Raw genomic sequence first — 22,633 nt, forward strand, 5'->3', positions numbered from 1 at the left:
ACTCGTGTCGTTCTTTGTTCTTCTGGGCGCTTCTCTCATCGGCGGCTTGTGCCTTCATACGACGTTGTGATTGTGCTCTGGTGTCGTGAGACTCGAATGGTTCTAGGTAGTATCTAGTGGCTAATGGCATGTGCAGTCAAGTCCCTGTCCAGAGATACAGCTCATTCCGCACCAGTGTTATAACTATGCACAAAAATAAAGACCTTGCTTTTATCCACGCTTCTGTTGTGAAATTGACTATAATATACTTGTGTCTTCGTCAATACTCGTCGCGAGATACAAACACCTCGCTCACCATCAACATATGGCTTCTCGTTGAAGATGCGTAGCTGACTAGCTATCCGCAGCACTGTTCGACCTCTTCTTGTCTTCAATAGACGAGTATAGAGACAGGTTATTTCAGTTGCTTACATAACTCGATCATGCATTAATGGCACTCACTACAGTTGAGCTGGCAGGACGTTTAAGGCCTATCAGTGAATTCTGTAGAGGTTGACCACGCCATAGCCAGACAGTGAAGCGCGAAGAGGATTTCCGCGCTGCCTGGGTGAGGCGAACTCACGACAATGCAGGTATTCAGTGAGCCGCCACGTGAGTTCGAGAGGCGACAAGAAATCCCAAGGTCCTCGGATACTGCCCTTGCAATCGACAGTTATCCTGTCTTCACTAGCTTGCAAGCTCACTTGTGTTCGAACCATGCCATCGAGGTATTTGGATTGTTTGGCTGATTGGGCTATTGCTGGGGCGACGACTGACCTCATACAGCTGCAGCGATATTCGGACGGGCTTGGCTATTTGCCTACAGCGCTCGCCGTGCGTCATGATCGACCGACACACGCCAACGGAGTGCCTTGAAGATCCAGAACTACGGAAGAATCTGCCAGCGCAGTGTCATGCACGAATGAAGAGTTTTGCGGAGTGCAGGTCAGTGCTGTGTTTGACGAATGGCTTCGTCTCCGCATCTCGCAGACTGACATTTTTTCAGACGCGGACTTCTAGATATGAGGTAGTGATCCTTAAGCTGTGCCGTCAAGTTGAATTTCAGGAACTGATATGTTGTGTACAGGAAACGATTTCGCGGAAATGGACCTCTTTCGAAAGGCATCTACAACGATGAGTACGCGCGCATATCGCGAGGCGATTTCGACCCGAAGACGGAGCTGGACAAGGTGTCTAAGGTTCTGTAATGGACTTGGACGTCGACGTCTACGATTAAGACCAAGTAGTCAAGTGCAGCAGTGTGCAGCTCTGTGTTATTGACTCTTAGGAGTTAAGGCTACGCTGCGACTGATGGCTCATCGATTAGCGCTGATTGCCGGTTGGAGTGGGCGAGACTTTGTAAATATACATCAGGGCCAATACATCATACATTCCAACTTTCTTCAAGGCTTGGATATACCAACGCAGCGTTCACATTTTTGGTAGGGTACTAGGATTTACAAGTGATGTATGCGGCGCGTGATGTCCCAGCGGTAGGGTATGACTGTTACTTGCGTACGTACTTACCTCGATCGCTCAATTTGATCGTTCGGCAACGACACTCGCATCCACAATGCGTGTTCTTTCAATCAGCTCTTTCTGGCTGGCTACTGCTGTAGCAGTATTTGCTGATCAGATCGTATTTGATGCTCTTGTCGAGTCTAAGCCGAGCGTTGCGATCATTGGCGCAGGCGCAGGAGGTGCATCGGCTGCATACTATCTGCAGAGATACTCGGGCCAGGCATTTAACATCACAGTCTATGAGAAGAATTCATACGTTGGTGGCCGTTCTACGACAATCAATATTCACGATGACCCGCGCTGGCCCGTTGAGCTTGGTGCTAGTATCTTTGTCAAGGACAACTTGAACTTGATGGCCGCCGCTAAGGAGTTTGGACTGAATGTAGCAGGCACAGAGCTTGGCCAGCTGAAATCTGAGGAGACTCAGCAGATCGAGACGTCGTTCGGAATGTGAGTACTTTTATCGGAGCTGAAAGCAGTGTGATGCGCATTTGGCTCATCGAATCATGCAGCTGGGACGGAAAGTCGTTGGTGTTCTCGCTGAATACAGAGTCGTCATGGAAGACCGCGGCAAAGCTGTTCTACAGATACGGAGTATCTATTATTCGAGCGCGCCGTCTTGCAAGCAAGGCTGTGAAGATGTTCATGGCATTCTATTCCGACACACTGTTTCCCTTTGGCGATCTGACGGAGACTGCGATAGCTACTGGTCTCGCCAATATCACGGCCATGACGACGAAGGTAATAATTGTTTATATAACTGAAGTATCTAGTAAAGTTAAGCATTTACTAGAACTACCTGGCATCAGAGAGAATCAGCGAGCTCTATGCGAACGAGCTAATTCAGTCTGCGACGCGTGTGAACTACGCTCAGAACATCGATAGACTCCAGGCGCTAGAAGGACTCGTGGTATTGTCTGCGGAACACGGCTACAATATTGAAGGTGGAAACTGGCGGATTTTTGACAGCATGCTGAAGAAGTCCGAGGCAGTGGTTCTACTGGACACGACAGTGACTAAAGTTGGCAAGTGCCCAGAGGAGAGCGGCAAGAAGTGGATGATCGCACGCTCCGCAAGCGACGGAGACGTGGTGGAGTACTTTGACCAGGTTATTATTGCTGCCCCATATCACCAAACCGGACTCGGCAGTCTGTCGTCTGAAATTAGCGAGCCAGCTGAAGTTCCTTATATGAAACTGTATGTGACGCTTGTCGCGTCCACGAAGCGGCTTGGTGGAAAGTATTTTGGTCTTGACGAAAGCACTGATGTACCAACTATGATTCTCACCACGTTGCCTGCTAAGGGCGAGTCTCACATGCCGCCAATTTTCAACTCCATTTCTATCGTGAAATACATTCCAGAGCGCAAGGAATACGTATACAAGATCTTCTCGCCGACACGGATGACACCAGCGTTTTTGCAACTTGTGTTTAAACGTGGAGCAGAGCTTTCTTGGGTCCATGAGAAGATCTGGTACCCTTATCCGCGCTTGGATCCTGTGACGAAGTTTTCAAGCTTCAAACTGAGCGACGATGGGCTATGGTACTTGAATGGAATCGAGCAGTTCATCAGCACGATGGAGACTTCAAGTCTTGCGGGCGCAAATGTTGCAGCCTTGATTGTTGGACAGAGCAACAAGACCGTCATTGCGGTTCCTTAGAAGAGAGAGAGAGGTGATGCTCGGTAACAGTGTAACATGAACATATTATTTATTTTGGTGTATGGTACAAAGAATATACTACAGCGTATACAATGATCACAAGGGATCGGGCTTGATGCTACCATTGGGATGGTCTATCTCACTTTGCTGCAGCTGGCCAGCTTCGTTCTGCGCGGGGGCATCAGCCATTACCTCGTCGCCATCTTGTTGCTGCTGCTTTGCCTCGCTGCTGTCCGCAGATGAAGATTCCTCTGGCTCATATTTGCCCACACCGAGCCATTTTGAAAGAATATCGTGCTGTAGCGTCTGCGCCATTCCTTCGTGACGGATCTCCTGGCGAAACCGCGGCTGTTTGAGCAGCGTGAGAACGTGCAGGCAGTTTGGATATCTAGATTTTGTCAACACTGTAGCTGAAAGCATAGACTAAAGAAATAAGAGAACCGACATGAGGTATTTGATGTATTCTGGACGACGCCAGTATTCAAGATACTCAAGGTAGGCGATGAACTGTTCGTCATCGAAATAGTTATTTTGTGCGAGGAAGTTGAGGTAATTTGGATTTGCAAGTGATTGAACAAACTAAATAAGGTCAGCAACGCGTACATTCACAAGACAAAACAACTAGAGAAGCTGCGTACGTCTAGCTCGATTTCGAAGAGAGTTGGAGGGGTATCTGGACTAAGGACCTGCTGCTCCGGATCCTGCTTCGCCGCGGAGCCATCGTCACCCACACGGATGGTAGTACCGGCCTCTGGATGTGGGGCGCCTTCTCGAGGGCTATCTGACATGAGATATGGGTGTTAGCGACGCAGCATTCATAGGTGAGATGACGATGGAGTGGACGGAGTGCCAGGCACGTGCAGGCGCAGTGATTGTGGATGACGACGTGACGCGCCCCTTCTCCGTATATGCGTGTCGACAAATGGAGATCGCGGCATCGCAAGCGTCCCCCAGCGATTCCTACAGTGCTGCGCCCGTCGTTGCAGATTACTCGGAGTCTGTGCTGTCAGGCGCTGAAGAGACCGCGCTGCTGGTTGTCAACGAGGAGACGCAACCGGACGCTCCGCCCTCTGTCATAGGCAGCACTCGCATAAGCATCGGCGACGTTATGGAAGCAAACGCCTCCGGGGGACAGCTCACGCCGCCGTCGACGCCACCGCCAGCGTATCCACAGCGGTTCTTTCATTCGCTGCTTTCGTTCGAGGAGGCAGTCGTATTCTGCATATACCCAGTCACGATATGTCTCGGAAGCTTGGTGTCGGTTCTCTCGCAACCCGATACATACTTCAGCAACAAGCGCAACATATTCAATACAATTTTTGTGAAAAATGGCTGGTTTTGGACGTCCTTTGTGTTTATGATACATTGCATACGACTGCGAGCATCAAAACCCGCCGCGCTCGGCGCTCGGTATGCGGTGATCACGATATGGTGGTTCCTGTTCACGCAGTGGTTCCTTGGTCCACCGATCATGGACCGCATATTTATCCAAACGGGTGGTATGTGTTTTGTTGCAGATCCCGACATGGATGGCGACTCCGGCAGGCCGATCCACGAAATATGGTCGTCGGTGGGATGCAGACATCTTCGTGGCGACTGGGCTGGCGGTCACGACGTCAGCGGTCACTCGTTCATATTGACGCACTCAAGCCTGTTTCTGTGGTACGAATTGCTGCCAGTGATAGTTGAGCGAGGACCATTGGCTCGCCAGATTAACACGAAAGTATGATAATCGCGTTGTCTAAGTCACATAGACAGTGGTTAACTACCATTTGCAGATCGTTCTCGGCTTGCTTGCGCTGTGGTGGTGGATGCTTCTGATGACTGCAACATATTTCCACACATTTGCAGAGAAGGTACTGTGTCAATTTATTTCTTATTTCGCGTGAACACAGCAAAATCTGACTGACAACAGGTGACCGGCTGGGCATTTGGACTAGTGGCATGGGCGTTTGTGTATGGTTTTGGCCCGCACGTGCGGACACTGCGCGCTGTGATGTCTGTTCCGGGAGTGTAACTAGATATGATTACAGCATTCAGCATCTCTTTCCTTCTGTCGAACCGGTTTTATATGGCGATGAGTTGCTGCAGCAAGTTGACACTGACGGCGCTGACGCTACGAGGGTTATGTACCATATGGGGCTAGGGCTCCGCAGTTTTATTCTCGAAGTTCCACGACGCACGCAAACGACTTCCTCTTCGTCTTCGACTTCCTCTTCTTACATCCCCCTCCACTCCCTTTCCTACACCCCCCACCACTCCCCGTCCCTCTGCGGGCGCAGTCTGTTTCTACCTTGTCGGCAATTCCTCGAGCAGCATGAGTGCGGGGGCCAGCTCACAGCCCTCGTCGGTTCAGGCAGAGAGCCACAAGGCGCGCGGCAACGACCTCTACCGCAGCGGGGACTTTGCCCACGCCGTCGACGAGTACAGCAACGCCATTGCCGCTGATCCTACGAACCCAATCTACCGGGGCAACCGTGCAATGGCGCACCTACAGGTGCCCAGCTTTCGCGCAGCCCTCGACGACTCCCTGGTCGCGCTCGACCTCGCACATGCCAACGAGGCGCTCTACGCCAGTACTATCCCGAAGACCCTCTTGCGGGTCGGCAAGATATACACTGCGCTCGGCGAGCCCGACAAGGCTCTGCAAGCCTACGCACAGATAGACCCACCACCGTCCGCAGCTGACGTCGCGCCGGCGCAGAACATGTCCGCGTACATACAGCAAGCCAAGGCCATGCTCAGCGGTGGTAACTCGTCCCTCGCGCTGCACGCTCTTTCGGGTGCGGAGCGTCTACTTGGCAGTGGCGTTACGCCGCCAAGGGAATGGCGCCTCTTGCGCGGCAACCTGCAGCTAGGGACTAAAGAGCCCAAGGACCTTGACGCCGCTGCGAGCACTGCTGTATCCCTGTTGCGGGACGACAGACATGATTCCGATGCACTAGTCCTGCGAGCAAAGGTCCTGTATGCACAGGGCGACAACGCCAAGGCGGTGGATCACTGCCTTGAGGCGCTGCGCGTGGACCCCGACAATCGGGCGGCACGTGAGCTGCTGCGCACTGCACGCGAGCTGGAGAAGCGCAAGAACGAGGGCAACGATGCGTTCAAGCGGGGAAACTTACAGTCTGCTCTTGATCTATACACACAGGCGTTGGCGGTCGACCCTGAAAATCGAATGACGAACTCACGGCTCTACTCGAATCGCGCGACAGTGAACCTGAGGCTGGGCAAGCTAGAAGAAGTCGTCACCGACTCTGATGCTGCACTGGCGCTGGATCCAGATTTTGTGAAAGTGCGGAAAACTAAGGCGCGAGCTCTGGCCAAGCTGGAGAAGTGGCAGGAGGCCATGCAAGAATTCAACCGCGCTATCGAGGCTGACCCGAGCGACACAAATCTACGACAGGAGTTGCGGGACACAGAACTGGAGCTGAAGAAGAGTCAGCGCAAGGACTTGTACAAGATCTTAGGTGTGAGCAAAGACGCTGACGATGCCGAGATCAAGAAGGCATACCGCAAGATGGCGCTGCTGTACCACCCAGACAAGAACCCAGACGACCCCACCGCACATGAAAAGTTCAAGGACGTCGGTGAGGCGTACGAGACTTTGTCAGACAGCCAGAAGCGAGCACGGTATGACTCCGGCGTCGACATTCAAGACCCGAACGACATGTTTGGCGGCATGGGTGGCATGGGCGGCGGCATGGGCGGCGGCATGGGCGCACAGATCGATCCCTCCGTACTCTTTCAGATGTTTGGCGGTGGTGCTGGCGGACCTCACGGCGGCATGGGCGGTGGAATCCCGCCAGAGTTCATGAACCAGTTTGGCGGTGCACAGTTTGGCGGCCAGTTCCCCGGCAGACAAGGCGGCCGCTCGCGGGGACCGCAGAATTATTACACGTATTAGACACAAGCAAAGGTTTGTTTCCGTACAGCTAGTTAATAGTTAGGGTGTTATTTGACTTTGTTTTCATTTTGTTTGGTTTTCTCCCCGACTTCGCCGAGACAGATATCGCGGCACCGTTTGTAGCGACTTTTGCACTACATCCTTGCATATTGTATTTTCTTTCTCTACTCTCAGAGAGCCGTCCTGTCTGTGGTTAATGGTCCGATGTTTTTTGACAATCGAACGGTCAGGATATGGCTCAGTGGTGTGCACAATTATAATTTTTGCATTTTCCTTTCTATTTTATGTGAGTGATACAGAGAGAGCGTATCGTATGTAGTATATGTAGAGAACAAAGATACCATTTTACAAAGTGGCTCTGAGACGCGCAACCTGGTCCAAAACTGCACTCTTGGCCGTGCCGCCGATGGCGTCACGACGCTCGACGCTGCGCTCATAGTCAAATACCTCGGCGACGACGTCTGGGCCGAATCGGTTGTCGACGCTCTGAAGCTCCTCAAGAGAAAGCTTGTCGATCCCGCCGCATTTCTTAACCTCGGCGAGTCTGACGACGGCACCGGAGATATGATGGGTTTCGCGGAAGGGCACGCCCTTGCGGACGAGGTAGTCGGCGAGATCGGTGGCGAGCATGTCTGGGGTGAGCGCGGCGAGCATGCGTTCCTTGTTGACAGCGAGAGTGGAGAGCACGCCGGTCGCGATGGAGATGGAGTGAGACACGGTCGTGAGAGCGTCGAAGAGGGGCTCTTTGTCTTCCTGCAAATCCTTATCGTAGGTGGAGGGCAACGACTTGAGGGTCATGAGGAAGCCCGCCAAGGAACCGAACACGCGGCCGGACTTACCACGCAGAAGCTCGAGCGAATCTGGGTTCTTCTTCTGCGGCATCAAGCTCGAGCCGGTGGAGTACGCATCCGCAAGGTCAATAAAGCCAAACTCGGCGGTGGAGTAGATGATTAGGTCCTCAGAGAAGCGCGAGAGGTGGTTCATAAACAGAGTACCCCAGAAGAGCGTCTCTACGACGAAGTCGCGGTCAGACACTGCTGTCAGCGAGTTTGGAATCACGCCGCCGAAGCCAAGGCCAGCGGCGAGGAAGTCGCGGTCGATTGAATACGGATGGCCCGCCAGCGCACCCGAACCGAGCGGCGATAGATTCACACGTTCGATGAGCTGTTGCAGGCGCTGCAGGTCCGCGGAGAGGTACGTCGCGTAAGACAGCAGCCAATGGCTCCACCGAATCGGCTGCGCGCGTTGTAAATGCGTATATCCGGGCATCAGCACGTCGATTTCGACCTCGGCGCGCTGAACGAACACAAGAATGAGTTCTTTGAGAATGTTTTCGATCACCTTGAGCTCCTCGCGCACGTAGATCCGCATGTCCGTCGCCACCTGGTCGTTGCGACTCCGTCCCGTATGCACCTTGCCGGCAATATCACGCCCTATGAGTTCTCCCAGCCGGCGTTCGTTCGCAGTATGGATGTCCTCGTCGTCAGGCACGTCCTTGAACTCGCCGGCGCGCCATTCCGCCAGGATCAGGTCCAGCCCGCGGTGGATCTCGGACAGCTCATGCTCGGTGAGCAGACCCAGCTTCTGCAGACCAGCAGTGTACACCTTCGTGCCCTGCAGGTCGGCTTCGTACATCTTCTTGTCATATGGAAACGACGCGTTATAGAGCTGCATCAGCGGGTCCAGGCCACCTGTTGGCAATATCGCATCAGTCGCAATTCATTCATTCACTTCCACAACGCTGCTTTACTCACCGGTGAAACGGCCACCCCAAAGCGACTTTAGCGACTTATCGGCCATTGTTTTGTCTGTTGCCAATGGTCTTTGGTTACAGTGTCCGCTACTGTAACTAAGGAGGTTTCCCGAGACGAAAAGTTTCTGGACGCCTCTTAAGCCGGACGCCTCTTAAGCCGCATGAGTCAGAGCTAACTGAGTCACTAGCATCAGCTATCTCTCCTCAAAATTTGATTAGTTTGTACAGCTCTATTCATGCCATGTACGCATAGTACAGAGGTTCCAAACGAACACAATACGTGTGAATGGTATATGCTGCTAACGACAAACTCCTTGCTCTTGAATCCAGCCCAAAAGCTAGAATTACACTATCATCCAACGCCCCCACATGAAGTGATAATAAGCAGCAAAAGTCAACTTTGGACAAATACAAAACATATTGATCGCATACATGGAGTATATGACGCCAACGAATATACATAGAGGTATTGCGATACCAAGACAAAATATTTTAAGATGTTGCGACTCTTGTGGTTTCTTCGCGAGATATGTGAATACACATAATCAAAACTCAATGTCATTGCGCAGGTGCTGTTGAGATTCAAGTTAGATGGTCAAGTAGCCATATCCCGAAAATGAACGACACGCACCCTCACTAATCGTACATCATTAATCTTCGTCAGAGTCACTCATCTCAATCATCATGCGCCCGCTAAACCGGTCGCTGCCAAAACGTCCCTTGAACTCCATAGGCGCGTCAAAATCAAGCGCAGTTGGTCGCTTCTTCAATACTCGTGACGCCATCACCGTATTTCTCACCACCGCCACTCCATTATTATATTGTATGGCAGTAGTAGCAGCAATAAGAGCTGCATTTGGAGGAAAAGAGGGAGCGGAAGTGAGAGTGGGTGTAGAGGTGGCTGAGGTGGCAGTAGAAAGAGGGCCCTTAGAAGAAGCGCGAGACACGTTTTCAGAGTGTTGTGATGCAGCAGCAACAGCAGCAGACCCAGTTGTAGAAAAACTAGTAGTAGGAACAGCATCATTGGAATTAGAAGCCCGTGCGGCCGAGAGCTGCTCCGTCGATCGCTTTAGCGAAAGAGCAATCGTCTGCGTCGCTGCCTTCACATACTGTGACCGATTCAATAATGTGGAAGGAGAGTGCACAACAAGTCCGGCAAGGTAGTGCGGGTGAACGCCACCAAAGTTGACGATGTCGTCATAAGACATTCCCAACGACGCAAGGAAGACGAGAGCCTCGATCGCGACGGACTCGAGCTGCCTCTCATCTACCAGCGACTGTACAGTAGGTGGTGGTGAATGGGAAGGGGGGAGAGGGGAAGAAGAACGAAGGGGGGGAGGGGCTGGGGGAGCAACGGCTGTTAGGCTAGACTGTTTAGATGCTTCAGCAATAGGAGGCGTCGGCATGGATATGCTTGAGACCAAGTTTGAGAGAAACAGAGGATGGATATTGCCAAGGGAAAGGACTTGTTGGTACGTCAGACCTGCCCGGGAAAGGTCCGCAAGGGCAGCGATGGCGGATGCTTGTAGGCTCGAATCCAACATGCTAGTACGAGGTTGGGGGAGGACGATATGAGCAACATACACATCGGCACCGATAATACACGGCACACTCACCTGGTATGCGATAATCCAGTCGCGCTGATACCTGCGATGCAAAAACCTGGATGTCAAAACAAAATCGCCCAACAGACACGCCTGGCAGTAACACAAAACTATCAACACTGACCGTCGGTTGCGCTGCCGACGCTGATTGGCGTAGACGGCCGCGACTTCTTCTCGGAAACAACCGACTCGACTTCCTCGTCCTCAGATATCTCGCCATCCTCGCGCTCAAATGCGATCGCCGCAGCCTTGCTCAACGTGCGCGAGACCTTTCGGGGTTGCTGCTTTCCGGCGCGCGACTTCAGAGCCGCGAGACGGAGCGACTCCAGTGTGGTGGTTGGCGCGTTGCGAGATGGCGGAGTGGCTAGGCCCGTACTAGTACGAGTCGTGGAGCTGCCTGAGGTGGTCATGGTATGTTCAGCGGGACATCGGTCCTGATGAAGGAGAGGAAATGAGGAGAGCGCTTGTGGTGACAAAATACAGAGAAGATGGAGAAATCCGAGCTGCGCCACGAGGACCCCGTAATCACACAAGCCCCTCTGCACAAGCACTATGTAAGCGTCAGTGTTGAAACCTTAAATTGGCCCCCCGAGAACTCTAAACTCCCAGCTTGAGAATTTGGCGGCCGGGACTGTGGCACATTTGCTCCGGTCATCCCGCCTGCTCTTCCCACACTGTCCCGGCATGCAAACGCCCCGATCTTGAAGAGTCTGGGGATTGCTTATGATTCGTCAGTGGTTTGTTTGGTCGGGGCGCGCTGTTGCTTCTTACCCGCGTGTTGCGCGGGCGCGTCTGCGTACTCCTCCCCAGTCGCAGCAGACACGGTGGTTCGCAGCCGAGGCGACTGCCACGACGCAGAAAGAGCAGAAGCAGCATCAGGAGCACATCGCCGATGACTCGCAGGACTCGTCGCTGGCGCCTACTCCGCTGTCCAGCACGCTTGTGTCACGCGTGGCACGGATAAACACGCAGCAGTCACTTCGTCGAGCGACGTCGCAGCGTGCGACAAGTGCCTCTGTCCCGCTCTCCTCCCGCCGTCCGACGACATCGCCAAATGTTCCCGAGCACCTAATTCATCTCGTACTTCCATGCGTCAGTCTCACAGTTGCCGACTCTTACGATCTCCCTAAAGTCCTAGAGATCTTGCACCAGCATGGCATGTTGCAGGCCTCAATGCTACTACCGCATGATGTGGCATACGTGCCTTATCCGCTGCCGACAGGACACAAGGCTGACGCATTTATTTTGAGCAATGGCTCTATTGTCACGTTTGGAATGACAGAACTACAGACTATCGCGCTTGCTGATGATCTCAAGCTTGGCGAGGTCCGTCCATATCCGATGCGCGAGTCGGAGGACTTAGACTATATTGAGCTGCCCACGGACCTGTTGGAACGTGAGGGCCAGCACCGCACCGAGATCAGGAGCTACATGGAAGGCGAGATCATTTTTGTGCGGGGCACAGAGCGGCTCCTCGACAAAGTCGCGTTCGCGTCCGGTCTCGCTCGATCTACGAAGCTCGCAGTCATCGAGAGCGAGCTCGAGCAATATCTTGCGAGCATCCGCGACATCACCGACCGGCTTGCCACGGGCCGCAAGCTTCCCGTACACGACGGCCGTGAAGTGCTCAAGAAGACTGGCGAGCTGCTTTCACTTCGCGGAAACCTGAATCTGTATTCTGAACTCACCGAAATTCCGGATCTGTACTGGAGCGAACCCGAACTCGAGGAGATTTACCGCGCTGTGTCAAAAACTTTGGACATTTTACCGCGCATCGCGATTTTGAACAAAAAGTTAGATTACGTGTCCGAGGTTGTGTCAATTCTGAAGGCGCATCTCTCCGAAGAGCAGAGCGTACGTCTCGAGTGGATGATCATTATCCTGATCATGGTAGAAGTGTGCTTCGAAACATGCCATTTCGTAGAACACTATTTCGACAAGCTGGACAAGGCCGCTACAACTCCTACTACTCCAACAACCCCTGTTGACTAAGTTACATCTCCGCACATAGCCCAATCACCGCCATTTGTAATATAGAATGAAGCTCTTCCAAATGATGATAACTGACAGGAACAGAACGTGTAGTCATGTCTATACTTTGTAGCAACGCTTCCAAACAAAAAGAACAAAAATGCTTCGTGTATACCAAATTTTATACCTCGGGTACATGCGTAGCCGGCGCAGGTCTTGCGACGGGTGTAGTCGTATTATCATAACTCGCAGATGCAGTCCCGTCGACGGCGCCGGTGCTGCCAACGCACGCCGCCCTCTCCTCATCGCGCACGACCTCATCGTAACTCGGCAGCTCGGTTTCCTGGTACAGCGGCAGCGGCTGCATTTGCTGCTGCCGCTGATGTTCTTGCTGCTGTTGCTCAAACTCCTCATCGCGCCGAGCCTGCCTCACATGCGCCTCAGCGGGCACGTTCATCGTCGTGTTGCCCTGCGACGCAGCATTCCCACTGCTGGCATACCCGCCGCTGGGATAGATCGTGCCCGCAGTATAATGCGACCGCCGAAGCGGCGCGCCTGGTCCGCCACTGCCAATATTCCCAGAGCTGTTGCTGCCCTGCCACCCTGCGTTTTCGGCGAACACCGGTATAATCGGCCTTGCATCTGCGAATCGTGAACGCCGACGGCGTTGCGAAGAAAGTGCAATAAAGAACACAATCATCAGGACCGCAAGTCCCGCGACGCCCTGCTACCGTTAGTTGTGTTCATCAGTCATAGCATATGTGAAAGTCAGCCTACCGCAACTCCTGCACCACTCATTATCCAGATCTCTTAAAATATAACGTGGTCTGATCAACCAATTTGGTCTTACTGGAGCGTTGAAGCCGATATTTGTCCTCTAGCAATACAAGCAAGCGGTATCGCTCATATCTTGATATCTTCCGACGTGCCTAGTTTATTTAGCCGCAGTATTCGGTGCCGACAGTTGTATGCCAGCGTGCGAGTCGAGCAACAGCAGAAGCGTCAGCCGTGTTCATAGCTTTGGCAAACTCGGAACACTGAGGCGGCAGAAGCAACAAACAGAGCCGAGTGGAGCTGAATTCGGATCCGGACTGGCTTGGTGATCGGGTGAGGCGTCCCTCGTTCAGCACACAGTCTTACACAGTGCGGTTTAGTTCAAACCAAAACACTGCACGCACGACGTTGCGAATGATGGCGACTGCTTCAGCGACAGAACGAAGATGCACGAGGTGGAGGTGGCTCGAGGCTGTTGATTGAAAGACTGTCGGTGGCTGTGTTGGACGGACAGTGTCCAGATCCCGAGGCCGCATGCGGCGCGCGAACAGCCCATTCATCGCCTACAGTCTTTCCTCCTCCCTTCGGGCCCGACAATCAACAAATGCAGCCTGAATTATATATGTCGTGACAGGAAACTAGATACAGCGCGCGTAAAACTACTCGTGTCATCACACAGTCCAAACTTCTTTAAAAATCGTCATCTTCTCTATGCAGGTACAAACATCAAAAACATCGACATCGCCACCCCACATCATCATGCCAACAAATTCTCCGGGAACTTGTTAAATACTGACATGTCCACGAATGTCTGGCCGCCTTTGATGTAGCTGATGCGCAATCGTAACCGCAGCAACGCGCCTCGAGCCGCCGCCACGCGCAGCTTTTGCGTCGCGCGCGCGCCAGGCACGAGTGCGTTGTTACTGATCGGTAGCAGCTCCATCGTTTGAGTCTTCGGCACGGCGACTTGCAGCAACACTTCCGAAATAGGATCCGCGCCTGCGTTGGCAAAAGTTACGAGAACATTCGCCACTGCCTCGGCGTTTGGGTCGCGCATGGCTTGCATGGAGACGATGAGGCCGTTGTTGTTGTACGCTTCATATGCGGGGATGGCCGTAGCTGGAGTCGCAGTCACTGGCACGGCCGTAGCAGCGATGGGAATAGGCGCAGCGGGAGTAGACATCGGCGCAGCCATAGACGCAACAGGCATAACTGACGCTGCCGAGCTGCCTGAACCGTAGAGTCCCAGAATGTCGTTAATAGTGCTGTTCGCTGCCCCGCCGTTAACACCGTTAGTCGGTGCAGTCGTGGTCGGCAACGCAAAGCCTCCGCTCGCGCCCATGGCCTGCGATAGCAAATCGCCGTTAGCAGCTGGCGCAGGTGGCGGTGCCGTGAGGTCCTCCCCGCCCATCAGGTCGAGCAAAATCTATAAACCCAGTTAGTTTTTGCTTATAGCACGAACAGCAGAACTATCAAACTTACATCGCTCTCAGACTTTGGCTTGGCAACCGCCGCCGGTGTCGGTGTTGCACTCGAGGTCTTCTTCTCGGGCACCAATTTCTCTCGCAGCTCAGCCGGCGGCATCTTCTCAAGCACGCCCTTCCGGATATCATCAAATCCAAACAATGCGGTATACTCCACCGCTCGCTGCTGGATCTCGACATCCAGCGCTGCGGTCTGATCGCCGATCAGCCGGCGTACACGGTCAATTTGGCTTGGATCCGTCAGCCGAGTGGAGAGCTTCACGAGTGCGTCGAGAACGTATTCCTGCACCATCTGCGTCGCGTATGTGCTGTGTAATATACTTTCGAATATTTGGACAATCTCTGCTTGTGAGACTTCGTGTGTCACTTCCTCCTCCTTAAACGTGCCTGCTTTGAGTAACTCATCGGCATACTCGCCAGTGATCCAGGTGCCGGCAACCGTCAAAGCCTCCTGGGTGATGTCGGTCTTCAGAAGAGAGTAGAGCTTTTGCACCGTGTATAGCTGCATCGCCGGAGTATTTGTAACAAGCGCAATGAACTGCGAGATGATTTGCTCGGAAACATAATTGCCGGCTAGTTTGAATACTCGCAGAATGGTGTCGATGTGCCAGCGCTTGTTGGGCGCGAATTTGTCAGCGGCTATGCAAATTTGCAGGGTCATGTTTGTCTTAAACTCAGTATCCGCAGTCTCCAAAAACACAAGCAGCTCTCGCACAAGCACGCGGATATTCTGATCGTTGATGAGCTCGAATGACAGCTCCAGCGCCCGTCGTCGGATGGAGACATCCGGATCGTGCAAGCACTCGAGAATGGTGTTACGGTGCCGCTGAACGGCGTTTGGCTCAATCTCAATAACCCGTGATAGCGTGTTGAGGCCAACATACTTTGCGTTGTTGTCTTTGTTTCCCAAAAAGCGGCCAAGAATAGTGATTCCAAGCACACGCAGACTGCTGTCGGCGTCGATATCGAGAATTGTGAGAACAGCCTCGTAGAGAATGGCATTGCCAACATTCTTGGAACCATCAGTGTCAGAAGCAACCTTGGTCAGGATGTCATTCATCTGCTCTGCGGACGCGCGGTCGCCTTTGCCGAGCACCCGTAACAGCTGCAGGATCTTGACTTGCAAGAACGGATCGGAAATGCCGGTCACATCGTGCTCGGGTGTGTATCCAGAAGTGGAAAGCGACATGAGCTGGCGAAGTAGCGCTGGAACAAATTGTCTGAACTGGGCGACAACTGTCGGGTCCTGCTTGCAGAGATCGATGATGAGAGTGATACCACAGAGAAGCACGCCGTGGTTGCGCTCGCCGAGTAGCAATTTAGCCTTGTCAACAAAACGGTCCCTTAAGTCAGGAACTTTGTTAACTATGCGCATTGCGCAAAGCGCGGCCTTCTTCCGCAGGTACGGGTTTTGGGTGACGATGAGCTTCTCGATGTCTGCAAAAAGATCGCGAGCCATTCCTTCGGACGCAATGTTGCCGAGCGTGCAAAGTGCGAGTGCGACAACATACGGATTTGAGCTATTGAGATCACTAAAGCCGAATTAAGTCAGTATAGATGCTATACGTAAACAAAGATAAGCACATACTTCTTGAGCGAGTTCGTGACGAGGGTAAGCACCTCCTGCTTCTCATCGAGCAAAAGCATAGCACCGAGATAGCCAAGACGCTTGTCAGAGAACTTGCTGGTGGCAAGAAGCTTGACACACTCGATCTGGCCAAAGTGGGTACGCTCGCCAAGTGTGAACAGGTAGAGCAGCTTTGCGATGTTTTGCCGCCGGAGGGCAGGGTCGGTGATGTCTTCGTGAAAGGAGCTACGCAGGGCTGCAGACTCCTTCTGAATGACGGCGCGCTCGTCGGCCATTGTCTTGGCCGAACGTACGGTCTTGATGAATTCCTTTAGGGAAGACATGATGATGGTGATGGCGGTGATGCCGTCGCGTCGTGCTGTGCGTATGCGAGTCGGGTTGCGGAGGAAACGGCGGCCACGGCGGCGGGCAGCGGAGTGGTCGGGACGGCAGACAAAGCAATCGCGTGCGCAGAGGCAGACACGCGGCGGATGGCAGCGATGGAGTCGGAGGACCTTGTGAAGGGCGGCGGCGACGATGCGGTGGAGCGCGGGATATGGAGAAGGTAACTGTTGTGTTCAAGTGTGCAGCGGCCGCACCGCCACGCACCGCCACGCACGCGTCCTCTCCAGAAAAGGAACGTCGCGCTCTTCTACAATAGAGATTGTCCAAGTGCAATTCGGAATTCAGGCATTCTTAAGTCGCCTTGGCTACGCTCTGTGTGTTCGTATGTATTCCAACGCCATATGACACCAATATCAAGCACCGGTGCTCTCAGCAGTCTGCAGCAGCTCCTCGCGTTCCTCATCACTCTCATGCTTCTCATGCGCCGCCTCCGTGCGGAACGTCAGTACCATCTGCGATCCATTCGAACTCTCTGTCTTCCATAGACTCGCTCCACAGCCGAGGCAAATATCCGAAACCTGCTTGACAATCTCTTCCTTGCGCGCGTGCGCGACCGGCTTCTCGCGCAGCCGCCCGATCGTGATGATTACGGTGGCGTGCTTCTCAAATGCCTTTCGTATTGAGTGTGCCTTCTGCACGTTCAGGTCGTTGTCGTTGATCGTCCACGACATCGGCAGCTCCTTGACCTGGTTTGCTTCAACCGCCGCTACGGCTGCAGCAGCAGCTGCCGCCTTTTTCTTCGTAGCCTCCGCCATAGCGATTCCTTCAATAGACATGACGCGAAGAATCATCGGACTAGATGTCGTCCCTTCCTTCACTCGGACAAGCGTGTATCCAGGCGGCACGAGCACTTTCGAGTCGCCAACTGTGATATCGCTGTGGTACTCTCCCTGCATGTCGACGAGATGACACACCTGTGTGTCATTCAATTCCAACCGCGAGATGTCATTTGCAAGCCATGTAATCTCCTCTTCCTTCTTCTTACTCGCCGACGTCGTGAACGAGCCTCCGCTACTCGTCGTTGCCGTCATTGCTGCGCCAGATTTGAATCTGCCGCCTTTATACTTGGATCCGACTGATATCGTAGCTCGCTCCATAAGCTTGTTGATTGCTTGCTCCTCTTTGGCAAGTTGAAAAGTTTTGTACCGCTCAATTTTCGAAGTGAGCGAGTCCTTGAACGTTTGACGCGTCAGCGGGCTTATTCGCTGTGCTTGCCCCGGCCCTTTACTGCTGCTCGGTGGAGTACGCCGGCCCGTTGGCGCCAATGTCTGAAAGTAGAATGCTTGTAGCGGGTCGCCGGTCGATTTTTTCTTCCCCGCCGCCGCCGGCTTCTCTGCCAACTTGTCGCCAGGCTTATCGGCTTTCTTCTTCTTGCCGGCGGGAGCGGTCTCGTTCTGAGGGAACATGTCAAAGAACTTCATGTTGTTGCCAAACGACGCATACTGTCGCCGCTGCTGCCGCAAGCAGCGCTGGCTCGCCGACGGGACCGTAGTGCCTGTGCGCATGATTGTGGACAGTGCATGCGAGGCGATCGTGGTGCTGAAAATCGGAACTGTAGAAATTTCGCGGCCATGAAGCGACGCCTGCGCCGCACGCTCGCGGATCGCCAATCGCTGCAGCGCGAATTCTCATCATCACTTCCGCCGGATCCACCGCCTGGACTGTCCAAGCATGTTGCGTACACTGAGCAGAGCGCCGCAGGCTATACCTGCGAATGCTGTGACGATTGGACACCGAAGCGTACGCATGTTGCATTCACATACTCATTCGCACGAAGACCACGACGGCCACTCACACGCCCACACTCATTCCTCGCAGTCACATCCTGAACCGCCAGTTGCGCCAGTACCCCCGAGCCCACCTCCACCGTCCTTGCTCTCACGACCGTCATTGAAGTCTCCGAATGAGCCTCCCAGGCTCACTATTCCCGTTGCGCGGCAGAACGTCGACACCCTCCTACACGTCTCGCCGCCGTTCCTCGCCGCGAACCTCAGCACGCCCTTCATGCCCGGCCCCGCACGCGATGCGTACTTCGCGTTGATGGGTCTGCTACTTACTCTCCAGCGCGCGGCACACCCGCCGCCAACAGCGTCCTCCGCCATCTCGCTCGCGTCTGGCACCGCAGCCGCGACCGCACGTCTGCGCCTCAAGTTCTGGCGACAGACCGTCCAGGACATATTCTCGGGGAAACAGCCGCCTGCAGAGCCTGTCGCCGTGATGCTGGCGGAGTCAGCGCGTACGCACGCGTATACTCGGGGATTCTTTCTGCGCATGGTCGACACCCGGCTCGCGCGGGTGGGCGATCCGCCGTTCGCGAACGTCGGTGCAATGGCCGAGTTTGGCGAGGGTGCGTACTCTACGATGCTTTACCTGCTCGGCGAGAGCATGCCTGGCGGCCGCGCTATCGCGCTGGAGCATGTGTGTTCGCATATTGGACGTGCTATGGGGGTCACTGAGATGCTTGCAGACTTTTCGACTGCTGTCGAGCGGCGGCGGCGCGTGTTGCTGCCTGTAGACGTGCTTGCTCGGTACGGGCTACGCGAAGAGGAGGTGCTTAACCGTGTTGACCTGGGCGACAAGGCAATGCGGAAGCGGATGCAAGACGCGGTGTTCGAGGTCGCGACGCATGCGAACGACCAGCTGATCACAGCGCGCACAATGCTGGAAGAGGTTGTCACCCAGCAAGGCGGGCGACGGAAGATCGATGATGCGATGTTTGCGCCAGTGTTGACGAGCGTGCCGGTGCAGGCATGGCTGAACAAGCTTGAGGCAGTGGATTTTGATGTGTTTGATCGCAAGCTCAAGGTCAAGGACTGGAAGATGCCTTGGACGATGTACTGGGTACATCGCCGGCGGAGTATATAGTGTACATAGGTATATCACATATTGGAATGTGATTGGAGGCCATGAGGGCGCATTGTCAGGACGATGCTGAAATTTTGAGATTTCTGCACCAGTACGTCTCTCGGTTTGCGCAGAACCCAGAAAGCACGTCTCCTCAGTACATCGTCCTTACGGGTCAACTAGGTTTTCTTCATCAACAAACTCTAAAGCCGTGAAGGTGTACACCCTGTATGTCGTCGCGAACAACATCTGAAACTCGTCCTGGAACATTTTCACAACTATCAAAGACCGCTACAGTAGCTATGGCCGACCAGGCCTTAGACGCCACGCTATCAGATGCTGTGGAGGTGGTCGCTGCGACGCCAGTATCAGCTCCACCAACAGCAGAGCCAGAGCTCGACGACAACACGATTCTCCGGCTGACACAGGAGATTAAAGACACAGAAGCCGCCAAGGTGGGTCATTTGGCGTAGATGCACGAATTACTTTCGTTCTAACCAGATATCTTGCAGAGTCCTCTGGTGGGCGAGTTCAAGAAGATTGAGATCCTGCTCGATCAATATGACGATGTCACGTTCAGGAGCAAGATCAAGGTACGTGCATATGGCGCTGCTTCAAAAATTTATCTTACAGTTTTCCAAGGCTCTTGGAAGTGGCGGCGCGGGATATAGACCAATTCGCGGTGATGGCAACTGCGCATGGAGAGGTAATGCTTCAGGCTGTGTCTACAAGATGAGGCGTGCTGACGAACCCTGTGCACAGCATTCGGATTCCGGTACTTTGAGCTCGTGCACGACTTGCCGCAGGAGGAAATATCTAAACTGCATAAATACGTTGAATCGCGGAACGCCTTACTCGACTTGGCGGGCTACCACGAGACGGCCTATGGCGATTTCGTGGAGGAAACGCTTAACCTCTTTGGTCGCCTGCCGACCTTGACCAGCGAGCAGCTCCTAGAAGAATTCAACAATCCCGAAATTTCGTCAGCCATAGTAGTCCACTTCCGTCTACTCGCGGCCGCGTACGTCAAGACGCACGGCGAAGACTACGCGCCGTTTATCGACGACGCGGACGGCACCACAGTGGATGACTACTGCAGCAGACACATCGAGGCGTTTGCCGTCGAGGCGGACCATTTGGCATTGAGCGCATTTGTGAACGCCATGCCGACCGTGAGTCTAGGAATCGTGTACATGGACAGGAGTGACGGCGAAGAAGCGGTTGTGCATCATTTCTCGTCTATCGAACCACCACCGGACGATCTGCGGCAGTTTGAGATAGACCTGCTGTACCGGCCGGGTCACTACGATATATTTTACCGGTGAGCATGGGGTCGTGATAGAGGGGTCGCGAATACAGACAGCAGCAGTTCACGAGATGGGAGAGCACAAGTGATCAGCTTCGGTCACCCCGCTCTGTGCCTAGTGTAGATCACCTGTGCTGAGAGCAGCCAGAAGAGGGTGGCTGCGTGGTCCGACGACGTCCAAAGCGCGCGATCTAGCTGTGAACCGTAAAGAGTGACGACATGCGGCGCAAAGCCCTAACCCGCACATGGAGGTGACGTCAGTGTGCATGCGGCTCACATCGCGTTGTGCTGCTCTGTTGGCCGCGCTCGTCGCTGCCGTTCCACCTGTACCATCCCGCTCGGTCAGGCCTTGGCTTAGGGCGAGAAGATAAATGCAATTTGTAGAGTGCGCGGCCACAACGTGCTATGCGAGGACCGGGACGTAGTGCGTGGAGATCTCGAGGTGTTTGCGCGGGGTGCGTCGACGAGACGAAGATCGCGATGGACGGCGCGGGAGGAGCGCCACGAGACACGATTGGCGTTAGTTTTCTGGCTCTGGCCCAGACGACTTCGGCGACGGAAGTCTTCTGTCGCTGGCTACTCTCTCCCGCACCCCCGCGCGCGAGATCTATTTAACTCACTCCGCCCGCGCCGCTCGGCGCATGCGTGGCTCGTTTGTCCATCTCTCTCTTTTCGATCTGCACCCAACATGGCTCTACGAGCAGCTATTGTCTCCGCCATTCCCTTCCTTCTCACGACGGGGTACGTGTCAACTTCCAGACCGAGATCTCATGATACTAACTCGCTTCCAGAGCGGCGCTCCTGCTACTGCTGATTCTGCTTAGCGGCGTCACGGAGACCAACCCGCTCAATCGCATTTTCTACATGGAGGCCGACACGAGTGCCATCTCCGGCGCACCCGCGACAACAAGATGGACGCTGTGGAACCGCTGCGGCGTGGACAGCAACGGGCACAACACGGATTGCACCGCCAACAAACCGGCGTACGCGTTCCAGCCCGTAGTCAACTTCGGTACGTCCTCCGGCGTGCCGTCTAGTTTGATCGACCACCACAAGATGTATTTCTACCTGTCGCGCTTCTCGTTCGCTTTTTACTTCCTTGCCGCCGGATTCGCCTGCCTGGCGTGGCTTGCTGCTTGGGTATGTCCATGAGCACGACCTAGATATGAGATCTTCTAACTCGTCGCACAGGTCGCGTTCTCCATGGTCGGCGCGCTCGTCACATCGATACTCTCGTTCTTCGCACTTATCACGGCAATCATCGCTGCCGCGCTCTCGACTGCGCTTTACGTATACGTACGTGACGACTTCAACAACGCAGGCTACTCCGCCCACCTCGGCGTCAAGCTCTTCGCCTTCGCCTGGTCCGCAGTAGCGTGCCTGCTACTCTCAGCACCGGGATTCCTCGTCGCATGCTGTCTCGCGCGGCGATCCAAGCGTTACCGCGAGCCAACTTCGATGATGGACACCGATGCTACTAACGAGAAACGGTCGTTCTTCCACCGTCGCCGCCGTGACCGCTTGCCCTCGGTCGACCACGAGAGTCAGCAGCATGTCATGGAGCCGATTGTGCAAGAACCGGAGCGAACCAGCTACGCGCTTGAGGAGCACGTCGCACACACCTAGGTTGCGGGCGCAAAGATGTGACGCATTGGTATTTGCCGATTCAGGAAAATGAGGCGCGCGTGCGTGCCACAAAATGGCGTCTTATGAGATGATGATTTGCGGGATGTAATTGTAGGATGTTTTTGATATTATGCGTGGATATTTACTGCTTAATACGGATACCTTGATAGTAATATATGATGGACAGTAAGATGTGATCAGGCTCGGCAGACAAGTCGGTATGTAGTACGCGATC

The 22,633-nt window shown here is 54.0% G+C and overlaps 14 protein-coding genes across 14 annotated transcripts; 8 read left to right on the forward strand and 6 right to left on the reverse strand.

The window, feature by feature from the left end:
* Positions 1-517: 517 nt before the first annotated feature.
* On the forward strand, positions 518-1,438 carry V1518DRAFT_409185 (cytochrome c oxidase assembly protein PET191-domain-containing protein). The gene is made up of 4 exons (XM_066902304.1): positions 518-707; positions 766-924; positions 986-1,006; positions 1,067-1,438. Exons 1-4 carry the CDS (start codon positions 697-699, stop codon positions 1,185-1,187), a joined length of 312 nt encoding a protein of 103 aa, XP_066762055.1. The 5' UTR covers positions 518-696; the 3' UTR covers positions 1,188-1,438.
* On the forward strand, positions 1,439-3,256 carry V1518DRAFT_409187 (Prenylcysteine lyase-domain-containing protein). Its single transcript, XM_066902305.1, has 3 exons — positions 1,439-1,950; positions 2,013-2,241; positions 2,294-3,256. The coding sequence occupies exons 1-3, from the start codon at positions 1,553-1,555 to the stop codon at positions 3,158-3,160; spliced, it is 1,494 nt and encodes a 497-aa protein (XP_066762056.1). The 5' UTR covers positions 1,439-1,552; the 3' UTR covers positions 3,161-3,256.
* V1518DRAFT_409190 (SOH1-domain-containing protein) lies at positions 3,179-4,179 on the reverse strand. Its single transcript, XM_066902306.1, has 3 exons — positions 3,799-4,179; positions 3,606-3,739; positions 3,179-3,548 (listed from the first exon to the last, which is right to left on the reverse strand). The coding sequence occupies exons 1-3, from the start codon at positions 3,946-3,948 to the stop codon at positions 3,257-3,259; spliced, it is 576 nt and encodes a 191-aa protein (XP_066762057.1). The 5' UTR covers positions 3,949-4,179; the 3' UTR covers positions 3,179-3,256.
* An 89-nt stretch (positions 4,180-4,268) lies between these two features.
* On the forward strand, positions 4,269-5,177 carry V1518DRAFT_369786 (inositol phospholipid synthesis and fat-storage-inducing TM-domain-containing protein; the record flags this gene model as incomplete). Its single annotated transcript, XM_066901295.1, has 3 exons — positions 4,269-4,883; positions 4,939-5,016; positions 5,076-5,177. The coding sequence occupies 3 exons, from the start codon at positions 4,269-4,271 to the stop codon at positions 5,175-5,177; spliced, it is 795 nt and encodes a 264-aa protein (XP_066762058.1).
* A 40-nt stretch (positions 5,178-5,217) lies between these two features.
* Positions 5,218-7,237, forward strand: V1518DRAFT_24800 (uncharacterized protein). The gene has a single exon (XM_066900992.1). It carries the CDS (start codon positions 5,478-5,480, stop codon positions 7,062-7,064), a length of 1,587 nt encoding a protein of 528 aa, XP_066762059.1. The 5' UTR covers positions 5,218-5,477; the 3' UTR covers positions 7,065-7,237.
* Positions 7,218-8,988, reverse strand: V1518DRAFT_409195 (L-Aspartase-like protein). Its single transcript, XM_066902307.1, has 2 exons — positions 8,819-8,988; positions 7,218-8,755 (listed from the first exon to the last, which is right to left on the reverse strand). Exons 1-2 carry the CDS (start codon positions 8,862-8,864, stop codon positions 7,410-7,412), a joined length of 1,392 nt encoding a protein of 463 aa, XP_066762060.1. The 5' UTR covers positions 8,865-8,988; the 3' UTR covers positions 7,218-7,409.
* Positions 8,989-10,896, reverse strand: V1518DRAFT_409198 (uncharacterized protein). Its single transcript, XM_066902308.1, has 3 exons — positions 10,546-10,896; positions 10,434-10,464; positions 8,989-10,362 (listed from the first exon to the last, which is right to left on the reverse strand). Exons 1-3 carry the CDS (start codon positions 10,829-10,831, stop codon positions 9,468-9,470), a joined length of 1,212 nt encoding a protein of 403 aa, XP_066762061.1. The 5' UTR covers positions 10,832-10,896; the 3' UTR covers positions 8,989-9,467.
* Positions 10,897-11,073: 177 nt separating this feature from the next.
* On the forward strand, positions 11,074-12,500 carry V1518DRAFT_409203 (uncharacterized protein). Its single transcript, XM_066902309.1, has one exon. The coding sequence runs from the start codon at positions 11,145-11,147 to the stop codon at positions 12,411-12,413; it is 1,269 nt and encodes a 422-aa protein (XP_066762062.1). The 5' UTR covers positions 11,074-11,144; the 3' UTR covers positions 12,414-12,500.
* Positions 12,501-12,573: 73 nt separating this feature from the next.
* Positions 12,574-13,190, reverse strand: V1518DRAFT_403025 (uncharacterized protein; the record flags this gene model as incomplete). The annotated part of the gene is made up of 2 exons (XM_066901859.1): positions 12,574-13,119; positions 13,170-13,190. The coding sequence occupies 2 exons, from the start codon at positions 13,188-13,190 to the stop codon at positions 12,574-12,576; spliced, it is 567 nt and encodes a 188-aa protein (XP_066762063.1).
* Positions 13,191-13,763: 573 nt separating this feature from the next.
* Positions 13,764-16,761, reverse strand: V1518DRAFT_430581 (adaptin N terminal region-domain-containing protein). The gene is made up of 3 exons (XM_066906174.1): positions 16,239-16,761; positions 14,649-16,182; positions 13,764-14,592 (listed from the first exon to the last, which is right to left on the reverse strand). The coding sequence occupies exons 1-3, from the start codon at positions 16,559-16,561 to the stop codon at positions 13,924-13,926; spliced, it is 2,526 nt and encodes an 841-aa protein (XP_066762064.1). The 5' UTR covers positions 16,562-16,761; the 3' UTR covers positions 13,764-13,923.
* A 63-nt stretch (positions 16,762-16,824) lies between these two features.
* On the reverse strand, positions 16,825-18,156 carry V1518DRAFT_409207 (uncharacterized protein). The gene has a single exon (XM_066902310.1). The coding sequence runs from the start codon at positions 18,125-18,127 to the stop codon at positions 16,976-16,978; it is 1,152 nt and encodes a 383-aa protein (XP_066762065.1). The 5' UTR covers positions 18,128-18,156; the 3' UTR covers positions 16,825-16,975.
* Positions 18,157-18,368: 212 nt separating this feature from the next.
* V1518DRAFT_436260 (Squalene/phytoene synthase-domain-containing protein) lies at positions 18,369-19,487 on the forward strand (the record flags this gene model as incomplete). The annotated part of the gene is made up of 1 exon (XM_066906282.1): positions 18,369-19,487. The coding sequence occupies one exon, from the start codon at positions 18,369-18,371 to the stop codon at positions 19,485-19,487; it is 1,119 nt and encodes a 372-aa protein (XP_066762066.1).
* Positions 19,488-19,768: 281 nt separating this feature from the next.
* On the forward strand, positions 19,769-20,791 carry V1518DRAFT_436261 (peptidase C65 Otubain-domain-containing protein; the record flags this gene model as incomplete). Its single annotated transcript, XM_066906283.1, has 4 exons — positions 19,769-19,921; positions 19,979-20,059; positions 20,109-20,172; positions 20,229-20,791. 4 exons carry the CDS (start codon positions 19,769-19,771, stop codon positions 20,789-20,791), a joined length of 861 nt encoding a protein of 286 aa, XP_066762067.1.
* Positions 20,792-21,327: 536 nt separating this feature from the next.
* On the forward strand, positions 21,328-22,595 carry V1518DRAFT_409214 (SUR7/PalI family-domain-containing protein). The gene is made up of 3 exons (XM_066902311.1): positions 21,328-21,513; positions 21,564-21,912; positions 21,964-22,595. Exons 1-3 carry the CDS (start codon positions 21,461-21,463, stop codon positions 22,396-22,398), a joined length of 837 nt encoding a protein of 278 aa, XP_066762068.1. The 5' UTR covers positions 21,328-21,460; the 3' UTR covers positions 22,399-22,595.
* Positions 22,596-22,633: the final 38 nt, after the last annotated feature.

Source organism: Limtongia smithiae (assembly GCF_038497785.1).
Source record: "Limtongia smithiae strain NRRL Y-17922 unplaced genomic scaffold V1518scaffold_1, whole genome shotgun sequence".
Taxonomy (NCBI): Eukaryota; Fungi; Ascomycota; class Lipomycetes; order Lipomycetales; family Lipomycetaceae; genus Limtongia; species Limtongia smithiae.